Source organism: Lynx canadensis, chromosome B1 (assembly GCF_007474595.2).
Source record: "Lynx canadensis isolate LIC74 chromosome B1, mLynCan4.pri.v2, whole genome shotgun sequence".
NCBI classification, from domain to species: domain Eukaryota; kingdom Metazoa; phylum Chordata; class Mammalia; order Carnivora; family Felidae; genus Lynx; species Lynx canadensis.
This window is the reverse complement of record NC_044306.2, coordinates 80,717,200-80,739,014: the sequence shown is the minus strand read 5'-3', so window position 1 is coordinate 80,739,014 and position 21,815 is coordinate 80,717,200. Positions and strand designations below refer to the sequence as shown.

Sequence of the window (21,815 nt, the reverse complement as noted above, 5' to 3'; positions counted from 1 at the left end):
AGCTGGGCCTGTTGTTTTTGTTTTTGTTTTTGTTTTAACAGGTCCCCTCTTTTGATCAGACTCTCAATTTACCAGAAAGGAATGTGATCAAAATTTAAGGCACACAACATCTGGCATTTAATAAGAAATTACAGAACATGCAAAAAAAAGCATAACGAGGAGAAGAATCAGCCAATCAGAAATAACCTAAAACTGACACTGTTGTTAGGATTTGGAACAAAGACATAACTGTTATTTGGAACAAAGACATAACTCTTATCTTATCTTATCTATTTTTATTTTATTTTTGAGTGAAAGAGAGACAGAGCATGAGTGGGGGAGAGGCAGAGAGAGAGGGAGACACAGAATCCAAAGCAGGCTCCAGGCTCTGAGCTGTCAGCACAGAGCCCCACGAGGGGCTCAAACCCAGGAACTGTGAGATCATGACCGAGCTGAAGCAGGCATTCAACTGACTGAGCCACCCAGGTGCCCCAGACATACTGTATTTTAGACATTAAAAATGTTAAATGGATACATGGATGGTATAATAAAAATCAATTAGCGAAACTGAAGACAGAGCAGTAGAGACTACTCAAGCAAAACAAAGAGAGGCACATAATTAAAAAGATAAGAAGAATATCATAGAGTTGCAGGAAAGTTTCGGGTAGCCCTTTATAAACGTTATTGAGGTTCTGGAAGGAGATGGGTAAAGAACTGAAAAATATTTTAAGAAATTACAGCTGAAATTTTTTCTAAACTTGATGAATGCCACAAACCCAGAGATCTAAGTAGTTCAACAAACTCTAAGCTCAAGAAACTTAGAGTACTAAAAGAAAAATAACCTGTCAAGCCCAGAATCCCATACCCAGTAAAAATATATTTCAACAATGAAGACAAAATGAAGACTTTTAAGACAGACAAGAGCTGAAGCAATTCATCAGCAGCAGATTGCACTGTAAGAAGTGATAAAATCCTTAGAGGGAAAATGACACCAGATGGAAATTTGGACCTATGCTAAGGAATGAAGAATGTTAGATATGGCAAGTAAAAGATGAAAGATTTTTTGTAATTACTAAATTTCTTCAAATAATATTTGACAGGATAAAAATTATAACAACGTAGTGTGGGATTTACAATATATGTAAAAGTGTAATATATGTAAAAGTATAATGTATGACAACAATAGTGGAAAGTCTGAGTGGGGGGGGGAGAAACAAAGGTATATTATCATAAAATTCTTATACTATGTGTTAAATTGTCCACTGTCACCTGAAGGTAGACTCTGACAAATTAAAGATGTGAGCTGGTCATTACTATTTTTTTTCCTGGTTGTGGATTTTTTAAATTGTTCTAATATATACAAAATATAAATTTTATCATGTTAACCATTTTTAAATGTGCAATTCAGTGGCATTAAATGCATTCACAATATTGTGAAACCATAACCATGATCCATTTTGATAACATTTCAACATCCCTAACAGAAATTCAGTATCTATTAAACAATTCCCCATTCTTCCCACCCTGCTGTTCTTGGTAACCTCTGTTCTACTGTCTATAGCTTTGCCTCATATAAGTGGAATCATACAATATTTGTTCTTTTTTGGTCTGGCTTATTTTACTTGCATAATGTTTTCAATATCCATTCATGTTGTAGCCTGTGTCAGAATCTCATTCTTTTTTTAAGGCTGAATAATATTTCATTAAATGTATATGCTGTATTCTGTTTGTTCTTCTGTTGATGGACATTGGGTTGTTTACAGCTTTTGGCTATTGTCAATAATTCTGCTATGAACATTGGTGTACAAATATATGTTTAAGTCCTTGCTTTTAATTTATTTGGGTATGTACCTAGAAGTAGAATTGCTGGATCATATGGTAATTGTATGTTTAACTTTTTGAGGCACTACCAGACTGCTTTCACAGCATCTGCACTGTTTTTACATTCCTACAAGCAATGCGCAAGAGTTCTAATATCTCCAGGTCCTTGCCAACACTTGCTATTTTCCATTATTCTGATAATAGTCATCCTAATAAGTGTGAAGTGATAACTCATTTTGGGTTTTGATTTGCATTTCTCTGATAACTAGTGATGTGGAGCATCTTTTCATGTGCTTACTGGCCATTTGCATATCTTCTTTGGTGAAATGTCTATTCAAGTCCTTTGCCCAATTTTTAATTGGGTTGTTTGGGGTTTTTCTTGCTGATTTGTTCTTTATATATTCTCGATATCCAAACCTTATCATCTATATGATTTGCAAATATTTTCTCCCATTCTGTGTGTTGCCTTTTCCCTTTTTTGATAGTGTCCTTTGATGCACAAAAGTTTAAAATTTTGATGGATTCCCATTTATTGTTTCTTTTTTTTTTTGTCTGTGCTCTTGGTGTCAAAATCAAGAGATTATTGCCAAATCCAATGTTGAAAGGACTACCCCTATATTTTCTTCTAAGAGATTTACAGTTTTAGCTCCTATATTTGCATCTTTGATCTAGGTTGTGTTAATTTGTGTATATACTGTGAGGTAAAGGTCCACTTTCATTGTTTTCTTTTGTATGTCGATATCTAGTTTTCCCAGGCTGATATGTTGAAAAGACTGTTCTTTCCCTACGGAATAGTTTTTGAGCTATTGTCCCAAATCAATTTACCATATACATATGAGGGTTGATTTCTAATTTGCCAGTTCCATCCCATCAGTTTATGTGTCTGACCTTAAGGCCAGTACCATCCTGTTTTGATTACTGTAGCTTTGTAGTAAACTTTGAAATAGGCAAGTGTAAATCCTCCAACTTTGTTCTACTTTTTCAAGCTTATTTTGGCTATTCAGGGTCCCTTTCAATTGAATATGAACTTGAAGACTGCTTTTTCCGTTCCTGCAAGAAGTTTGTTGGAATTTTGAAAGGGATTGCATAGAATTTGTATATCATTCTGGGTAGTACTGCCATGTTAATATAAGTCTTCCAATCTATTAACATGGGATGTGTTTCCATTTATTTATGTCTTTTTAGATTTCTTTCATCAATGTTTTATAGTTTTCAGTGTGTAAGTGTTTCATTTCCTTGGTTAAATTTGTTTTTTTTCTTTTGGATGCTATTGTAAGTGGATTTTTTTCTTAATCTCATTTCAGATTTTCCACTGCTGGTTTATAGAAATATAACTGTTTTTATGTGTTGGTCTTGTAATCCTGCAACTTTGCCACATTTGTGTACCAGCTCTAGAATTTTTTTGAGTTTTTAAAAATTTCCTTGGGATTTTCTATGTTTAGAATCATGTCATCTACAAGTAGGGATGGTTTTGCTTTTTCCTTTCCAATTTAGATACCTTTTTCTTGACTAATTACTCTGGCTAGAACTTCCAGTCCCATCCCACTTTGTACATCATTTTGATCAGGTTTCAAAATCCTGTGAGAAAAGATCCAATTTGCCTTATACATGGACCTTATGTGCCCATCCCTTGGCCCTTTAGCTTAAGGGATTTTGATTACTAAGATGTATATATGGAGAAGGAGTTATTCTATCAGATGAGATTATGGCACTAGTACCAAAGAAAGAGAGACCGATGCTCAGTAGCCAACAAACAAACAACTGTTGGCTCCAAGGCCCTGTGTGGTCACAATCAGTTGTGACCAAAACACAGGCCTCATGATTTTTAGGCTTATATCTTTGTCCAGTGTGCTAGCAGTTCTTTGTTACATTTTAATCACAAATTAATTTTCTTAGAATGCTCAGTTCAATAGGTTTGAATTTTCACTGTTACCACTGACACAGTTTAGGTTATTATTATTATTATTGAGGTAAAATGGGTATATAACGTTATATGAGCTTCAGGTGTACAACATAATAATTCAATATTTGCATATGTTACAAATGATCACCACTATAAGTCTAGTTACCGTTTGTCATCATATAATTGACCCCCTTTGCCCTTTTTGCCTGCCTCAACTGCTCTCTCTGATAACCAGCAGTCTGTCCTCTGTATCTATGAATTTTGTTTTTTTTGATTCCGCATATAAGTGAAATCATACAATATTTGTCTTTCTCTACCTTATTTCACTTAGCATAATACTCTCAAAGTCCATTCACATTATTGCATATGGCAAGATTTCCTCTTTTTTTTTTTTTTTTTTTTGACGTTTATTCATCTTGAGACAGAGACAGAGTACAAGTGGGGAAGGGGCAGAGAGGGAGACACAGAATCCAAAGGGCTTCAGGCTCTGAGCTGTCAGCACAGAGCCCGATGTGGGGCTTGACCCCACAAACCAAGCCAATCATGACCTGAGCTGAACTCAGATGCTTAACTGACAGAGTCACCCAAGTGCCCCAAGATTTACTTGTTTTTAATGAATGAGTAGTATTCCATTGTGTATATATACCACAGCTTCTTTACCCATTCATCTATTGATGGGCATTTAGGTTGTTTCCACGTGTTGGCTATTGTAAGTAATGATGTAAGTAATGTAAGTAATTGTAAGTAAGTAATGATGCAATGTAAGTAATGATGCAATGAATATAGGGGTGCAGATATCTTTTCGATTTAGTGTTTTCATTTACTTCAATAAAAACCCAGAAGTGGAATAACTGGATCATGTAGTAGTTCTATTTTTAATTTTTTGAGGAACCTCCATACTGTTTTCTATAGTGGCTGTACCTATCTACATTCCCGCCAACAGTGCACAAGCGTTCCTTTTTCTCCACAACCTCTCCAACACTTGTTATTGCTTGTCTTTTGATAATAACTATTCTGATAAGTATGAGATGATATCTCATTGTGGTTTTGATTTGCATTTCCTTAGCACTTAGTGATGTTGAGCACCTTTTCACGTGCCATTTCATGTGCCATGGCCACCTGTATGTCTTTTTTGGAAAACTGTCAATCCAGATTCTCTGCCTGTATTTTAATCAGATTTTTGTTGTTATTTGTGGGAGATGCAGGAGAGAAGCATCAAAGGAAAAGACTTCAAAAGGGAAGGGCTGGAAAAGGTGAAAGGCCTTAGGGCATGTTTACACAGCTGAATGTGGCTGCAGCTTGCAAGGACTGCCTAGAGCCTTTAACTTTGGGCTGGATCCTCCTTCACACCCGACCCTTCCTAGTGTTATAGAAACCAATTAACTCGAAATTCAACCTTGAAAAACTAAACCATTAGATTGATTAACACACTTACTTAGCTGACTTTATGCACATAGTCTTTAGCAATTATCCTAATAAAAAGAAGCTTCAATCTGGGGTCGGGGCCTCATTCCCACTGAGTATGAGGACCTTCACTTAACTGCACTTTGTTTGTAGACTCATCTTTTGCAACTCCGGTCATACTTCCTGCTACAGTTATCGAGTTGTATGAATTGTTATATATTTTGAATACTAGTCCCTTATTGGATATATGATCTGCAAATATCTTCCCCATTCAGAAGGTTGCCTTTATATTTTGTTGATGATTTCCTTTGCTGGGGTTTGATGTAGTCCCAATCATTTATTTTTGCTTTTGTTGCCATTGCTTTTGGAGTCAGATCCAACAATGTCAAGGAGCTTACCATCTATTATAGTTCCTAGTCTTATATTCAAGTCTTTAGCCCACTTTAATTTTTGTATGGTATAAGATAGTGGTCCAGTTTCATTCTTTTGCATATGGCTGTGCATATGGCTGTCCAGTTTTCCCAACAGCATTTATTGAAGAAACTATCCTTTCTCCATTGTATATCCTTGTCTCCTTTATCATAAATTAATTGACTATGCCTATGTAGCTTTATTTGGGAAGGTCTCTATTCTGTTTCATTGATCTATGTGTCTGTTTTTATGCTAATACCATACTGTTTGATTGTTTTTGTTCTGTAGTGTAGTCTGAAATCAGGAAGCCTGATGCCTCTTTGTTCTTTCTTAAAGTTGTTTTAGCTACTTGAGGTCTTTTGTGGTTCCATACAAATTTTATAATTTTTTTTATAGTTCTGTGAAAAATGTCATAGGGATTGTATTGAATTTGTAGAATTTTTTGGGCAATATGGACATTTTAACAACATTAATTCTTCCAATCCATGAACACAGAATATCTTTCAATTTATTTGTGTTTTCTTCAATTTCTTTTACCAGTGTTTTATAGTTTTAAGTGTACAGATCTTTCATCTTCCTTTTTAATTTTATTCCTAGGAATTTTATTCTTTTTGATGCCATTGTAAATAGGATTGTTTTTTTTTAATTTATTTTTCTGATAGTTCATTATTAGGGTATAGAAATATAACTGAAATCTATATACTGATTTTTGTATCCTGAAACTTTACTGCATTCATTTACAGTTCTAATAGTTTTTTGGTGAAGTCTTTAGAATTTTCTATATACAGAATCATGTCATCTGAAAAAGTGACAGTTTTATTTCTTCCTTTATATTTGGATGCCTTTTATTACTTTTTCTTGCCTACTTGGTATATTTAAGGCTTCTAGTACTACATTAAATAGAAGTGGAGAGAGAGGGTATCTTTGCCTTGTTGCTTATATAGAAAAGCTTAAAAGCTTTCACCATTGAATATGGTGCTTGCTGTGGGTTTGTCATATATGGCCTTTATTATGTGAAGTATGCTCCCTTTATCCCCATTTTGTTTAGTTTTATTCATAAATGGATGTTGAATTTTGTCAAATGGTTTTTTTTTTTTTTTTGCATTTCTTGAGCTGATCATATAATTTTTATCCTCCTTTTGTTAATTTCACCATGATTGATAAGTAGATGCTGAGCTCTTAGAATAAATTCCAATTGCTCATGGTATATAATCCTCTTAATGTATCATTGAATTTGGTTTGCTAATATTTTGTTGAGGATTTTTGCATCTATGTTGATCAGAGATATTGGCCTATAGCTTTCCTTGTAGTGTCCTTGTCCGGTTTTGGTATCAGGGTAATGTTGGCGTCATAAAATGAGTTTGGAGGTATTTCCTACTCTTCAATTTTTTGGAAGAGTTTTGAGAAGGATAGGTATTAAATCTTTGGTAGAATTAACTAGTGAACCTGCCTGCTTTTGGACTTTTGTTTGATAGTGTTTTGATTACTGATTTGATCTCCTAACTAGCAACTGGTCCATTCAGATTTTCTATTTCCTCATGATTCAGTATTGTTGGTTGTATGGTTTTAGCAATTTATCCATTTCTTCTATGTTGTCCAGTGTGTTGTCATACTACTGTTGATAGCTGTCCCTAATGATCTTATATATTTCTGTGGTATCAGCTATAACTTCTCCTCTTTCACCTTTAAATTTATTTACTTGTGTTTTGTTTTTCTGTGAGTCTAGCTAAAGGTTTGTCAGTTTTGTCTTTTCAAAGAAGCACCTTTTAGTTTCATTGATCTTTTACATATCTTTAAAGTTTCTATTTCATTTATTTCTGCTCTGATCTTTATTATTTCCCACCTTCTACAAACTTTGGGCCTTGTTATTTTTTTTTCTAGTTCTTTTAAGTGAAGAGTGTAGTTCTTTTTTCCCAAATGTTTCCGGTTTTTTTAGGTAGGACTGTATTGATATGAACTTCCCTCTTAGAACTGCTTTTACCAAATCCCATAGAGTTTGGGTTGCTGTATTTACATTTTCATTTGTCTCATGGTATTTTTTTTATTTCCCTTTTGGTTTCTTTGCTGACCCATTGGTTGTTCAATAGTATGTTATTTAATCTCCACATATTTTTGATTTTTTCCAGTTTTCTTTTGTAACCGATTTCTAATTTCATACCACTGTGATCAGAAAGATGCTTGATATGGTTTCAGTTTTCTTAAATTTATTGAGACAGATATTGAGCCTAATATGTGTTCTATCATGAAGAACATCCCATATACACATGTGAAGAATGTGAATTCTGCTGCTTTTGGATAGATGTTCTGTATATATCTATTAAGTCCATCTGGTCTAATGTGTCACTTAAGGCTTATGTTTCGTTATTGATTTTCTGTCTCGTTGATCTATCCACTGATGTAAGTGGGGTATTAGAGTCCCCTGCTATTATTGTATTTTTGTCAGTTTCTTCCCTTAGGTCTCTTAATATTTGCTTTATATATATATAGGTGCTCCTATGTTGGATGTGTAAATATTTTCAAATGTTATATCCTCTTGTTGGATTGATTCCTTTATCATTATGTAATTCCCTTCTTTGTCTTTTATTATAGTCTTTGTTTTAAAGTTTATTCTGTCTGATATAATATAGCTACTCCAGCTTTCTTTTCAATTCCATTTGGATGGGAACTCTTTGTTCATCCCTTCATTTTGTGTGTGTCTTTACATCTGAAGTGAGTCTCTTGTAGGCAGCATATAGTCTGGTTTTTTATTCATTTAGCCACTCTATATCTTTTGATTGGATAGTTTAGCCCATTTACATTTAAAGTAATTATCGATAAGCATAAACTGATAACCATTTTGTTAATTTTTTCTGGATGTTTTTGTAATTCCTCTCTGTTCCTTTCTTCTCTTCCTCTTCCCTGTGATTTGATGAATTTCTTTAGTATTATGTCTAGATTCCTTTCTCACTATCTTTTGTGTATATATTGTAGGTTTTTGCTTTTTGGTTACCATGATGTTCACATGTAACAGTCTGTCTATAGCAATGTATTTTAAATTAGTAGCAACTTAAATTTGAACGTATTCTGACAACTCTATATTCTTATCCCCCCTGCTTTATCTTTGCCTCATATTTTACATCTTTTAATTCTGTATATTCTTTCACTAACTATTGTAATTATAGTTAATATCACAAATTTGTCTTTTAACTCTCATACTAGCTTTATAAGTGTTTAATTCAGTATCATTACTATATATGTACCATTAACCAGTGAGATTTTTACTTCCATATGCTTTCTTATGAATCAGTGTCTTTCCTTTTCAACTTAAAGAATGCCCTTTAACATTCATTTATAGGCCTGTTTAGTGTTGATAAAGTCCTTTACCTTTTGCCTACCTGGAAAACATTTTAGCTCTCCTTCAATTCTGAATGATAGACTTGCTGAGTATTCTTGGCTGGAAGTTCTTTCCTTTTAGAACTTTGAAGTATCATGTTGTTTCCTTCTGGCCTACAGATTTACTGCTTGACTGTCTTATGGAGGTTCCCTTTGAATGTACTAAGTTGTTTATATCATGTTGTTTTTATGATTCTCTCATCTTTAGCTTTCAACATTTTAATTATAATGTGACTTCTTATCTTTCTCTCTGTGCTTTCTGGACCTGTTTGGTTTATTCCCACAGCTAGGGAAGATTTCAGCAATTATTTCTTCAAGTAAGCTTTCTGCCCCTTTCTCTCTGTCTTCTCTTTCTGGGACCCCTATAATCTGAAAGCTATTCCACTTGATGTTGTTCCATAGGTTTCTTAAGCTATCTTCACTTTTTAAGATATTTTTTCTTTTTGTTGCTATAATTGGGTCAGTTTCACTGCTCTACATCCTAGGTTACTGATTTGTTCTTCTACTTCATCTAGTATGCTGTTGAACACTTCTTGTATGTATTTTTCATTTCAGTTATTGTATTTTTCAATGTTGTGACTTCTGATTGGCACTATCTTATATTTGCTATCTCTTTGTTGAAGTTCTCATTGTATTCACCATTGTTCTCCCAAGTTCAATGGACATCTTTAGGACCATTTAAACTCTTTATCTGATATATTATTTATCTCCTTTTCATTAAGATCTTTTTTTGAGGATTTGTCTTGTCTTAGTTTGGAACACATTCCTCTGTTTCCTCACTTTGCTTGACTTTCTGTGCTAGTTTCTATGTATTTAGTGAAAAAGCTACCTCTCCCAGTCTTGAAGCAGTGTCCTTATGCAAGAGGCAAATCTTATTACTTTGCCCTAGTACTTGGTTGTCTCTCAAACCTTTGTGATTCTCCAAGTAGCCTAACTTAATTTTCATGGACTTCAGTTGTTGAGGGTGTTGCTATAAATTATGCAAATATATATAGTAGACTATACATACAATTTATTTCAATTATAGACCTTGTTGACCTCCAGATCAGTATATCTTGGGCAACAGTCGCAAGAATCAGGGCTTCAGAAGAGCGTAAATGCTCCTTTCTGAGAGGTACCAGCTAGCTGTGGTAAGGCCAAAGAAGAGCATACAGATGATGTCTCTCTGCTTGTGTTTCCTAAAAGCACCTCTGTAGCCTTTAGATTTTTGGTAAACCTGAAATCTGCCCTTCAAGTTGAAATCCCAGGACAATTAAGTGGGCCTTTTCACACAATTAAGTGCAGACTGGGGATGTGTTTCAGTCTGCTGTCTGTGCAGTGCCCAGGGGGTGGAATCCTGCCTAGAACTGTCTTTTTGACTGTTACAGTCCTGTGGGTCCCAGGAGTACAAGTCCAAATTTTCTTGACCAAATCAGATGAAGTATAATGTATATAATAGGAGCCTAAATGGTGACAGATGGATTTGGATTTTTTTTTCTGGTACCGTTATAAAAGATACTAGAGTTTGGAAAATACACAAACTCCATATCCTTCTCATGAACAGGCTACTTTAGAACAGAGGATTATATAGGGGATGACATTTTTAATGACTAATCTAGAGATGTAAAAATTACTATTTTGCAAAGATTGAATTTTAAAATGCTAAGATTGTCAAACATAATGTAGATATATAATATCCAGTCCAAATATAATTAAATGAGTAAATATGTACCATATTCACAAAGTAGTTCCTAGAAATAAATCTTCCTTGAAAAACAAAACTAATTCCTCCACCAAAACTATAAATCAAATCCTTATAGATTTCAGATGAGGTAGCCTTCCTTTTTTACTTTTTATAAAGTGAATGGGTCTATTTAAAATAATCATAAAGAAAAATAAAACTTAAAATTAATATAATTTTCTAGGTGATCTACATTTGTGGTCTCTAAGTGTGTTCTCCAAGTGAGCAGCATTACCTGGAGTTTATTAGAAATGCAGAATCCCGGGCCCCATGCTCAGTAAAAGCAGTGGTGTCTGCTTCTCCTAGGTTCAGGAGCAATATTCATATCATGAGTAAAAACTAAATTTTTTTCCATGAATTGAGAATGCATTTTGCACGAGGTAATGGGATAAGGACTTTTTAAAACCTCCAAACCACCCTATGCTTTAGATACTATTATCCTTATTGTACAGGTAAGGAAACCAAAGACTGAAGAAGATTGCCCAATATCCTACAACTGAAAACTGAGTGAGTGGAGATTCATACTCAGGTCAGTTTGGATCCAAAGCCCATGCTCATAACTTCTGCATTCATTCTCTCTCCAGTGTATTCAGAAGGATGTTATAACACAAAACCTCTTTGCATCTGTTTTGTGTTAGGCCTGCAGAGGTTGGATTTACTTGACTTTGTGGAGAACTGCTGTTATTTCTTAATCGTTGTTTGTCTATTTCATTTCGTGACTTTTAGAGACTATTTATAATGCTGCAGTTAAAAAAAAACGTCATGTGCCCCAGGGATCTGCCTAAAGACCACCAATCTGACAACTAGGCCAGGACAACTGAGCTTGGACTAGTGAGAAACCTAATCCAGGGTTTCCATCACATGAGTTGTTGCTTTTTTTTTTTTTCATTATACTTTGATTTGACCCCTAATGGATTCAGCTTTATAAAGTCAGAAAAAGAGGGAAGGAAAGCAATTTATTCATGTTTTCACTGGAGCTCACTGCAGACATGAAATTTCTCTAAAAATGCAAATCATTTGGTACAACACAAGTGAAACTCGGTAGCTAAAGCTCTTGGAGGAAAGCGCTTTCCCAGGGCTAATGTTTTTATGCCCAGTGATTGAATAAATCGATCCATTTATTACAACATCTTTACTTAAGTTTTTTATTCCTAGGTGAATGTGTCTAAGGGTATTGGAGGACTTTTCTTTATCACAAAGAAAATTGATTACACTTGTTAATTTGGCTTTTAATCTTAGATATATCAAAATAAAGACCATAAACAAGTGTAGAAGCAATCAATATAGATCAGTTTGATATCAGATTGATCAAAAGAGGATTTAGGAAGACTCTAAGATGTAAAAACTAATGTACAAACTAAGCCCTTACTTATGTAATATGACTTTAGACAAGCTCAGTATCTGAAAGAAACCATTTCTGAAAACAGAAATGGTGCACTTTTGTTGCATTAAAGAAAAATCCCCAGAAGGCCTACCTATCCAAGGTATTTAATGTGAACATTTGTTTTTAAAAGATTTCTTGTCTTTTGTCCAGCCATTCTTGTTAATTCGCGGGGCACCATATCACAGATTTTTTTTTATGTTACATAAAGCAAAAATTACACTTAACAAGTGTAAGGTTGGTCATAAAAAATAGATAAAACAACTCTTAAAAGCTCAGATATCACAAGGAAAGGCTATCAGTCATTCTCTTCACAGAAGGTGAGGACAATGAGAAATAAAAATCATACACAAAGACTCCTGTAATGCTATGTAGACCAGCTCTGGGCTATTATGATGTGTTTTGTTAGGACCCCGAGTAGCAAACCAATTGCTCCAGGAAAACTCTCTATTAAACATATTTTTTATTTCACTTGTATAATAATGAATGAGACAGAGATTCATGTTACTCCATTCTCAGAATGATACAAATTTTAAACTGCTTTACCTGTAGTGAGTATAGTTTATGCTGAACATACACTGTCTTTCAACTGGTAGCCTCTATTAATTTGCCATTTATTCAACAGAAGTTCTTTGAGTACCCACTAAATGAAACACACACATTTGTGGGATAATTGCTGGTGTACAGTTTGCAGCAGTGTTCTAATTTGATGAATTCAGGATACGTGGCCAAGAGGAGCTCAATCTGCAATCATGGCATTAATTCTCTGGAATAGGGCCTGGTTTCAGAGAAGAAATGAGAATTTTATGTACAGTTCCTCAAAGCAATTAATTTAGAGTAGTCCAGTAGGGGGCACAGAGTTTCAAAACAAATACTAAGACAATAACAAAATACATATAAATGCATTTAAATGTTCATCTCAGGAATAATAAACTTGTTGGGTTTTCCATGGTGGGACTCAGATTCTTTGATAGCTTGATTGGTTGGTCAGAAATGTGAAGAGCAGACAATCTCTGTGTTAAAGCATGTCCCCTCAACGTGTGCACATAATACAACTGTGCATATATTTTGACTTACAGATAAGTAGGAGTCATTTTTGTAAAACTTTTTGTGGTTTGAATTTAAGTATATAACCACCATTTCTTTGTAGTCTTCAGATTATAGACTTTTCTCTTTTGAAAAGTAATATATTCATCCCTGTCCCTGCAGTACCTTGCCTGATGTCTTACAGATAGAATGTCCTTAATGTTTCTGAATTTCTGAATGAATGTTTGCAGCTTACGATTTACTTTTAGAAATATGACATAATACATGGCAATGAGAAAGAACGAAATATGGCCCTTTGTAGCAACGTGGATGGAACTGGAGAGTGTGATGCTAAGTGAAATAAGCCATACAGAGAAAGACAGATACCATATGTTTTCACTCTTATGTGGATCCTGAGAAACTTAACAGAAACCCATGGGGGAGGGGAAGGAAAAAAAAAAAAGAGGTTAGAGTGGGAGAGAGCCAAAGCATAAGAGACTCTTAAAAACTGAGAACAAACTGAGGGTTGATGGGGGGGTGCCAGGGAGGGGAGGGTGGGTGATGGGTATTGGGGAGGGCACCTTTTGGGATGAGCACTGGATGTTGTATGGAAACCAATTTGACAATAAATTTCATATATTGAAAAAAAACAAAAAGAAATTGTAAAAAAAAATATTAGATTTTGTCAAATGCTTCTTCTGCATTTACTAGGATAATAAGATGGTTTTTCTTTTTTAGTTAAAAAAAAAGAAATAAGACATAATAAAATATTACTTGGCACATATTGAATGACCAGTAAATGTCTGTTGAAAGAAAAACAGAATGAATGAGTATGTCTATTCTTAAATGTTTAGTTGAGAACACAAAAGATATATAATTAAGACAAATCTATTGGTTTCAAGTGCCAGATTTAAAAAAAAAAAAAAAAAAAAAGCTGTCCCCTCCCCTGCTCATGCTTTGTCTCTCTGTCTCAAAATATAAATAAACATTAAAACTTTTTTTTAAAAATTGTCCAGCCAGGTCTATGGACAACTTTTTAATGAGTACATAATAAATACTTAGTTTTTAAGAACTGGTTTTCCTCTTGAATGTATTGTTTTCATCTCGCTAGCAAAGTAGGAAAAATTTAAACTTTTAGTCACAATTTCTGAAGTGCTTTGGAGAAGAAATGAGATTTTTATGCAAATTGCTTAAACTAATTTAAAACATTTAAGTTTAAAGAAATCCTTAATTTTCCTTCCTGTCTTAATGAAAGATGGTTTCAGCTACACAAATTGTCTTATCTTCATAGATTCGGTATTTTAAAGAGCAAAGAGGGTTTTGAGTCTACTTTCCCTGTTTCAGTTATGGAGCTGTGTCATGCATAGGTGCAGAGGAGAGGAGAGAGAATGAATAGCAGACTGGAGGATTGTTTATCCTCACAACACAAATAACCTCTGCTGTTCAAGTTTATCTTCTTTGGCTCTTTGGCACTGTGGTTAAGAAAATAAAGGTATTATATCTTAAAAGCAGACATATTTTATGTGACAAGATACTACTTAAAAGTTATGCTTTAATGAATGGGAAGATATGAAAAATAATAACACATAATCAGTTAATAAGTTACTGGAAAAAGACTACTTTTATGGGTAATTACTTTTGTTTTTTTTTTATTTTTTAAAAAAAAAATTTTTTTTTCAATGTTTATTTATTTTTGGGACAGAGAGAGACAGAGCATGAACGGGGGAGGGGCAGAGTGAGAGGGAGACACAGAATCGGAAACAGGCTCCAGACTCCGAGCCATCAGCCCGGAGCCTGACGCGGGGCTCGAACTCACGGACCACGAGATCGTGACCTGGCTGAAGTCGGACGCTTAACCGACTGCGCCACCCAGGCGCCCCAATGGGTAATTACTTTTGAATGGTTAAGTTGAACAAAAATATAAAAGTCTTTTCAGTTTAAATATTTACATATATTTATGTATTTACATGTATATATTTATTTATTCTTTAAAAAAATTTTTTTTAATGTTTATTTATATTTGAGGTAGACAGTGCGTGAGTGGGTAAGGACAGAGGGAGAGGGAGACACAAAATCTGAAGCAGGCTCCAGTCTCTGAGCTGTCAGCACAGAGACTGATGTGGGGCTCAGACCCACAAACTGTGAGATCATGACCTGAGCCGAAGTCCAATGCTTGACTGAGCCACCCAGGTGCCCCAACATGTATATATTTATATTTATACATATAATACATAAATATTTACATATATAAATAAATATAATATAAATGTATTAAAATACATGCACTATAAATATAAAATACATTAAAAATATATACATTCGTTATTCTTGCCATTTTTACGTTACCTAGAAAAGTGAGAATAAAAAACTAAATTCTCCATGTAATTTAAAGTTTGTTGATTTGCTCCAGCATCATACAGTATTCTTCATACATATTGAGACAGCAAAGTAAATTACAAATTAACTTGAATAGAGTCCTTTATATCTATACACCCAAACTACCTATTTAAAAATTTCCCTGGAAAAAGAAGACAAAAAGACAGAGGGAGGTAAACCATAAGAGACTCTTAAATACAGAGAACAAATGGAGGGTTGCTGGAGGGGTGTGGGGTGGGGGAAAGGGCTAAATGGGTGATGGGCATTAAGGAGGGCACTTGTTGGGATGAGCACTGGGTGTTACATGTAAGTGAGGAATCACTAAATTCTACTCCTGAAATCATTATTACACTATATGTTAACTAACCTGGATTTAAATAAAATTTTCCCTGATGCAGTTTCTGTCCTCCCATTTCTGTTACTTCTCACTCTGGCTGATCTGTTTCCTTATTTAAGTATCGTTACATAATTACACGTTTCTCTTTGGTACCTGTTATCCTACCCAGGATTGAACAATACTTTTCATTAAGATGGTATACAAACAACAGACTTAGAATGATATTAAAGAGAAGGGATATGATCCATGCATATCACTGATGACTCTATGGAGGCCACTTTTTCTAAATTATAAAAACGTAAACTAAGTGTGGTAAAGAGGTTTAAACTTTAGAAAGTAAACTGAATAGACTATTCTTAATGCACAGACATTATTACAGAGGAAGAACTTAATTAAATATTTTTGTGAAAGAGTGAAAAAAAAATAGGCCCTGTTTGTGTCTGCCCCAGATTCACATGTTAAATCCTAAGGCCAAACATGATGGTATTTAGAGATGAGGCCTCATGAATGGGATTAGTGTTTTTTTTTTAATGTTTATTTATTTATTTTGAGAGAGAAAAAATATGAGTGTGAGTAAGGGAGGGGCAGAGGGAGAGGGAGAGAAAGAGAGAGAGAGAGAGAGAATGAGAGAATTTTAAGCAGGCACCCTGCTGTTAGTGCCGAGTACCACGTGGAACTTGATCTCACAAACCGTAATGTCATGACCTGAGCTGAAATCGAGAGTCCGATGCTTACCGGACTGAGCCACACAGGCGCTCCAGGATTAATGTTTTTATAAAAGCCCCAGAGAGTTCCCTCGCCCTTCCCACCATATGAGGACAGAGCGGAAAGGATGACCTACTAGGTACCAGAATGTGGGCTCTCACCAGACACTGAATCTGCCAGTGCCTTGATCTTGTCTCCAGAACTGAGAAACAAATTCCTGTTTTTTTGTAAGCCACCCCATCTGTAATATTTTTGTTATAGCATCCCAATGGACTAAAACAAGCTCTAAGAATCCCATAATTACTCCCCATACATCTTTAGTTCAGAAGTTAATTGTTTTTTGAATAGGTGTAGAAGTTAATTGTTTTTTGAATAGCTGATACATGCCCATGGTGCCTCTTTTTTTTAAGGTTGGACAGTGAAAAAAATCTGTCTGGAATCTTTGATCCCCAGCTACTTACTTCCCCTCCCTAGAGGCAATTACTGGCTGTATCTTGGGTATCCCATGCATATGTAAAAGGATAAAATATATATATTCACATATAAAAAATAATACATATTTATGTCTTATTTATACACACATGTCACCATACTATACACATATTTCTGTACTTTTAAAGAAATAGTCTATAATGGATATCATTCTCTCTTTTTTAACATGGACTTCATTTTTTAGAGCAGTTTGGGTTCACCACAAATCTGAGTGGAAAGTACAGAGTTCCTATATACCCCTTACCCTTACACACACAGAGCTTCTCCCACTAACAACATACTGCCTCAGAGTGGTACATTTGTTATAATCAATGAGCCTACATTGACACATCATCATTAACCAAGTGCATAGGTTACATTAGGATTCACTCTTGGTATTTTACATTCTATGGGTTTGGACAAATATATAATGACATGTATCCACCATTATAATATCATACAGAATAGTTTCACTTCCCTAAAAATCCTCTGTGCTCATCCCTCCTCAACCCCAATCCAATGGCAAACACTGATTGTTTTTTTTTTAATAGTCTTCATAGTTTTGGCCTTTTCCAGAATGTCATAGAGTTGAAATAATACCGTATATAACTTTTTCAGATTGGTTTCTTTCACTTAAAATATGCATTTAAGGTTTCTCCTTGTCTTTTCATGGCTTGATAGCTCATTTATTTTTAGAACTGAGTAATATTTCATTTTTATGGATATACTGCAGTTTATATTAACCTACTGAAGGACATCTTGGTTGCTTCCAGTTTTCAGTAAATATGAAGAAAGCTGCTATAACCATTTATGTGCAGGTGTCTGTGTAGATGTAAGTTTTCAGCTCCTTTGGGTAAATACCAAGAAGTGTGACGGCTGGATGGTATGATAAAAGTATGTTTAATTTGTAAGAAACTGCTACGTTACATTCCGAGGTGGCTGTACCGTTTTGCATTCCCACCAACAATAAATGAGAGTTTCTATTGCTCTACATCCTTGTTAACATTTGGTATTATCATATTCCAGATTTTGGTCGTTCTAATAGGTGTGCAGTAGTATCTCACTTATTTGCAATATGCTTATTTTCCACCTGTATATCTTCCTTGGTGACATGGTTGTCCATATCTTTGTCCCATTTAAAAAATAAAAACCATAAAGCTGTTTGTGTTCCTTTTTTTTTTCAAGTTGTGTCCTTACTATTGGGTTTGAAGAGGTTTTTTTTTGTATGTTTTTGATAGCAGTCCTTTATCAAGAGTGTCTTTTGCAAATATTTTCTCCCAGTTTCTGGCTAGTCTTCTCATTTTTCTTGATTATTTTCTTTTAATACAAATGGAGTTGGCTCATTCATTGGTAACAGTGCAATAGTATTCCACATATGGATATACCACAATTTAACCAGTCACTAAACATCCTAGTGGACATTTAAATTGTTTGCAATCTTTTATTATTACAATGCTGTAAATCAACCCTTGAACATTAGTGAGACTTTTGCATTTTCTCTTCCTTCAGCCTGGATTGTTTTCCCCCTGAGAGATGCTTAAGGCTCACTCCCTCACTTCATCTAGATTTCTCCTAAAATGTTACCTCCTCTGAAAGGTCTTCTTTTCCATTCTTCCTAAAGTAGGATTGTCCCATTCCATTTCTCTATCTATATTTATCTCTATATAAAATTTATATAGGACACATTTTACCACTCTATATATTATATTATGTTATATCATGTTATATGTTTATATTTTTAGCTGTCTAGATTCCCCTCTAGCGAATAAGCTCCATGAAGGCAGAGATTTGTTTTGTTTGCTGCTGTATACCTAGTGCCTCTGGCAATGTTTAGCACATAGAGATCATAGAGATATTTAGCAAAGAGTTGAATGAATAAATGGTTGCCTTGGCCTATCTGTTGAATAAACATAGAATTACTGGGTCAAAGCTTTGTGCATTTTAAATTTCTATATTGCAAGACTACTCTCCCTGGATGTTGTATCTGTTCTTTCGCTAGTAATACATGGGAGATCCTATATCATTACATGCTCACCAACATATTGCATTATCAAACTTGCCAATTTGATAGCTGAAAAATTGCTTTTTATGCTTTTAATTCATTTTTCTTATCACAAATAAAGTTAAGCATGATTCACATTAAAATTTACTTCATAGTAAATTCTCTATATCCTTTTCCTATTAAAATAAAAAAATGGGTTGTTGGCCTTTTGTCTATTGATTTATTAGATCTTTATATGTACAAGAGGTGAGTCCTTTATGACATTTGCATTTTTTTCCAAGTTTATTTTTATTTTTTAAACCTGTTTGTGGTGTATTTGTCATGCAGAAATGTTTTATTTTTATGAAGGCATGTTGTCATTTTTTCCTCTTTTGGTTGTAGAGTTGGGATGGTTGTCCTGGGATTTTAGGTCTCCTATGGGTTCTCCTATAGGCTCTTATGTAGATTTTCTAGTTTTTTTGTTGTCATTGTTGTAAGGGTGAGAATGACATTCTTTTCAGCTTTCCACATTTAAGCAGAAGGTAGAAGACTATTGAATTTTACATATTAATTGTACTTAGCCACCTTACCAAGTTTTCTAATTGTTTATAAGGTTTTTCATTTGGTTATCCTTAGTTCTTCAAGTCAGCTATTATATCTATGTAAATAAGTGTACACTCTTCTCATCCTTATCCAGTTCTTATATATCTTTTTTATTTATACTAATGTTAAATGATAGCAGTGATCATGGGAGTCTTTGTTCTATTATTGTTTTTATTTTTTAAAAAATATTTTTAATGGTTATATACTTTAGAAAGAGAGAGAGAGCAGGGGAGGGGCAGAGAGAGAGGGAGACAGAGAATCCCAAGAGACTCTGCACTGTCAGTGCAGAGCCCAATGTGGGGCTTGAACTCACAAACTATGAGGTCATGACCTGAGCTGAAATCAAGAGTTGGATGCTTAACTGACTAAGCCACCCAGGCACCCTTATTATTGTCTTTAATGGAATTATTCCTAGCACAGATGATGAATTTTATTAAATGTATTATGTGCATCCATTGAGATGATCATGTAATCTGACTTTTCAATTGTTCATTCATTCAACAAATACTTGCGTGACTATAATGTGTCTATGTTCTAAGCTTTAGGGATACAACACTGGGGAAAGAAAACAGACAAAGAATCGTGTTCCTGTGGGGCTTATCATTCTAGTGGTTAAACAGCAAATAAATAAGTAAAACATGGTATGCCAGATAACATATGCTATGGAGGAAAGGGTATATACATATAGGGAATATATATGTGTGTATGGGGGCTGGTTTGCAACTTTAAAAAGTCTGATATTTGGAGGAAATTCCAAGGAAGTAAGTCATGGGACTATCTGGAAGAACAACACAGGCAAGAAGAGCAGCAAGTACAAAGGTTCTGAGGTGGAAGCCTCCCTGGTATGTTCCAGGAACAGAAAGAAGATCCATGTGGGAGGAAGAGTATAAACAAGGGTCAGGAAAAGGGTGGTAGGAATGACTCTCTGAGAGGTAAAAGAGGGCCAGATCATGAAGGGTCTCAGAGGCCATGTGAGTATGTTAGCTTTTTACTCCATGTGAGATGGGAAATCATTTGGAGGGAACTCTTAAGCAGAGAAGTGATATAATCTAACTTGTATTTTAAAAGTATTACTCTCACTACTGTGTTGAGAATAGACTGTAGGGGAAGCTGTTTCAATAGTCCAAGCATGATATGCAGTGGCTTGGACCATTCTGGTAGCAGTGGAGACAATAAGAAGTTACATGATACTGGATGTATTTTCAAGGAACAGCTGACAGGGTTTGCTGGCAGATTTGATGTGGGGTGTGAGAAGATTAAGCATGACACCCGGGTTTCAAATTTGTGCAGATGGAAGGGTGAAGCACCCATTAGTTAAGACATGAAAGCCTGGGGGAGCTCCATTTGGGCCCATTTGAGATGAGTGATGAGAATATGATTGTGGACACCTAAATTTGAGATGTCTATTAGATATCCAAGTGAACATGTCAAATAAGAATTTGTGTATGCAAGTCTGGAATTCAGGGGAGAACGCCAGGCTGTATATGTAAATTCGAAAATCATTAGTGAATAGGTGATATTTAAGACCATGAGATTAATAAAAGAATGAGTGCAAACAGAAAAGAGAAGAAATTGAAGCTTGGGCCATGGCTCACTAACATTTAAATATCAGGAAGATTAAATGGAACCAGCAAAGGAAATTGAGGAGGAACAGCTGGTGATGAAGAAGCAGCCAGTACAGTATGCCAATTGAAACTAATGTTTAAAGAGGAGAGAGTGATCAACTTTGTTCAGTGTTGCTTACAGGTCAAATAAGATGAGAAGGATGGGGAAATGACTATTGGATTTGGAATGTGAAAGTCATTGGTGAGTTTGAGAAGAGCAATCTGGGTAGAAGATAGGACTAGAAACCTGATGTGAGTGGGTTCAGGAGAGAATGAGAAGGGAGTGATTAGAAATAGCTAACATAAAAGATTATTATAAAGAGTGCTGCTATGAAGTACAGCAGAAAAATGGGATGGTAAATGGTGGGGATTGTGAAGTCAAAAGAATTTTTTTGAAGATCAGAGAAATTATAGCCCAAACTATATGCTGATAAGAATGACTTACAGACTATTTTATACAGAGGGAGGGAGGGGAGAATTGTTGGAGGTATTGCTTTGAGAAAATGAGAATGGATGTGATATAGTATACACGTGGTGAGACTGGCTTGGGCAAGGACCATGACAGTTAATCTTGAGTAATAGGTGAGAGTGTATATTTAGCAGATATGTATGTGAGTGGGTAGATATTGGGATTATACTTTATTGAAGTTCTCTTTTGATTGTTTTGTTGGTGAAATAGGAACGAGGGTCATTAATTGAGAGTGAAGATGGGGGGAGGAAG

At 34.9% G+C, this 21,815-nt stretch overlaps 1 protein-coding gene across 2 annotated transcripts in view; it reads right to left on the bottom strand.

Moving 5' to 3' along the window:
* TTC29 (tetratricopeptide repeat domain 29) overlaps positions 1-21,815 on the bottom strand; it is a 243,323-nt gene that overhangs the window by 8,865 nt on the left and 212,643 nt on the right. The window contains exon 12 of one of the 2 annotated variants that reach the window (XM_030312963.1): positions 12,672-12,769. The exons of the other annotated variant lie outside the window; for it this stretch is intronic. Within the exon in view, the coding sequence (XP_030168823.1) occupies positions 12,750-12,769 (20 nt within the window). The 3' untranslated portion in view covers positions 12,672-12,749. Of the gene's footprint in view, positions 1-12,671; positions 12,770-21,815 lie in introns of those variants that run through there. 2 annotated transcript variants of the gene reach the window in all.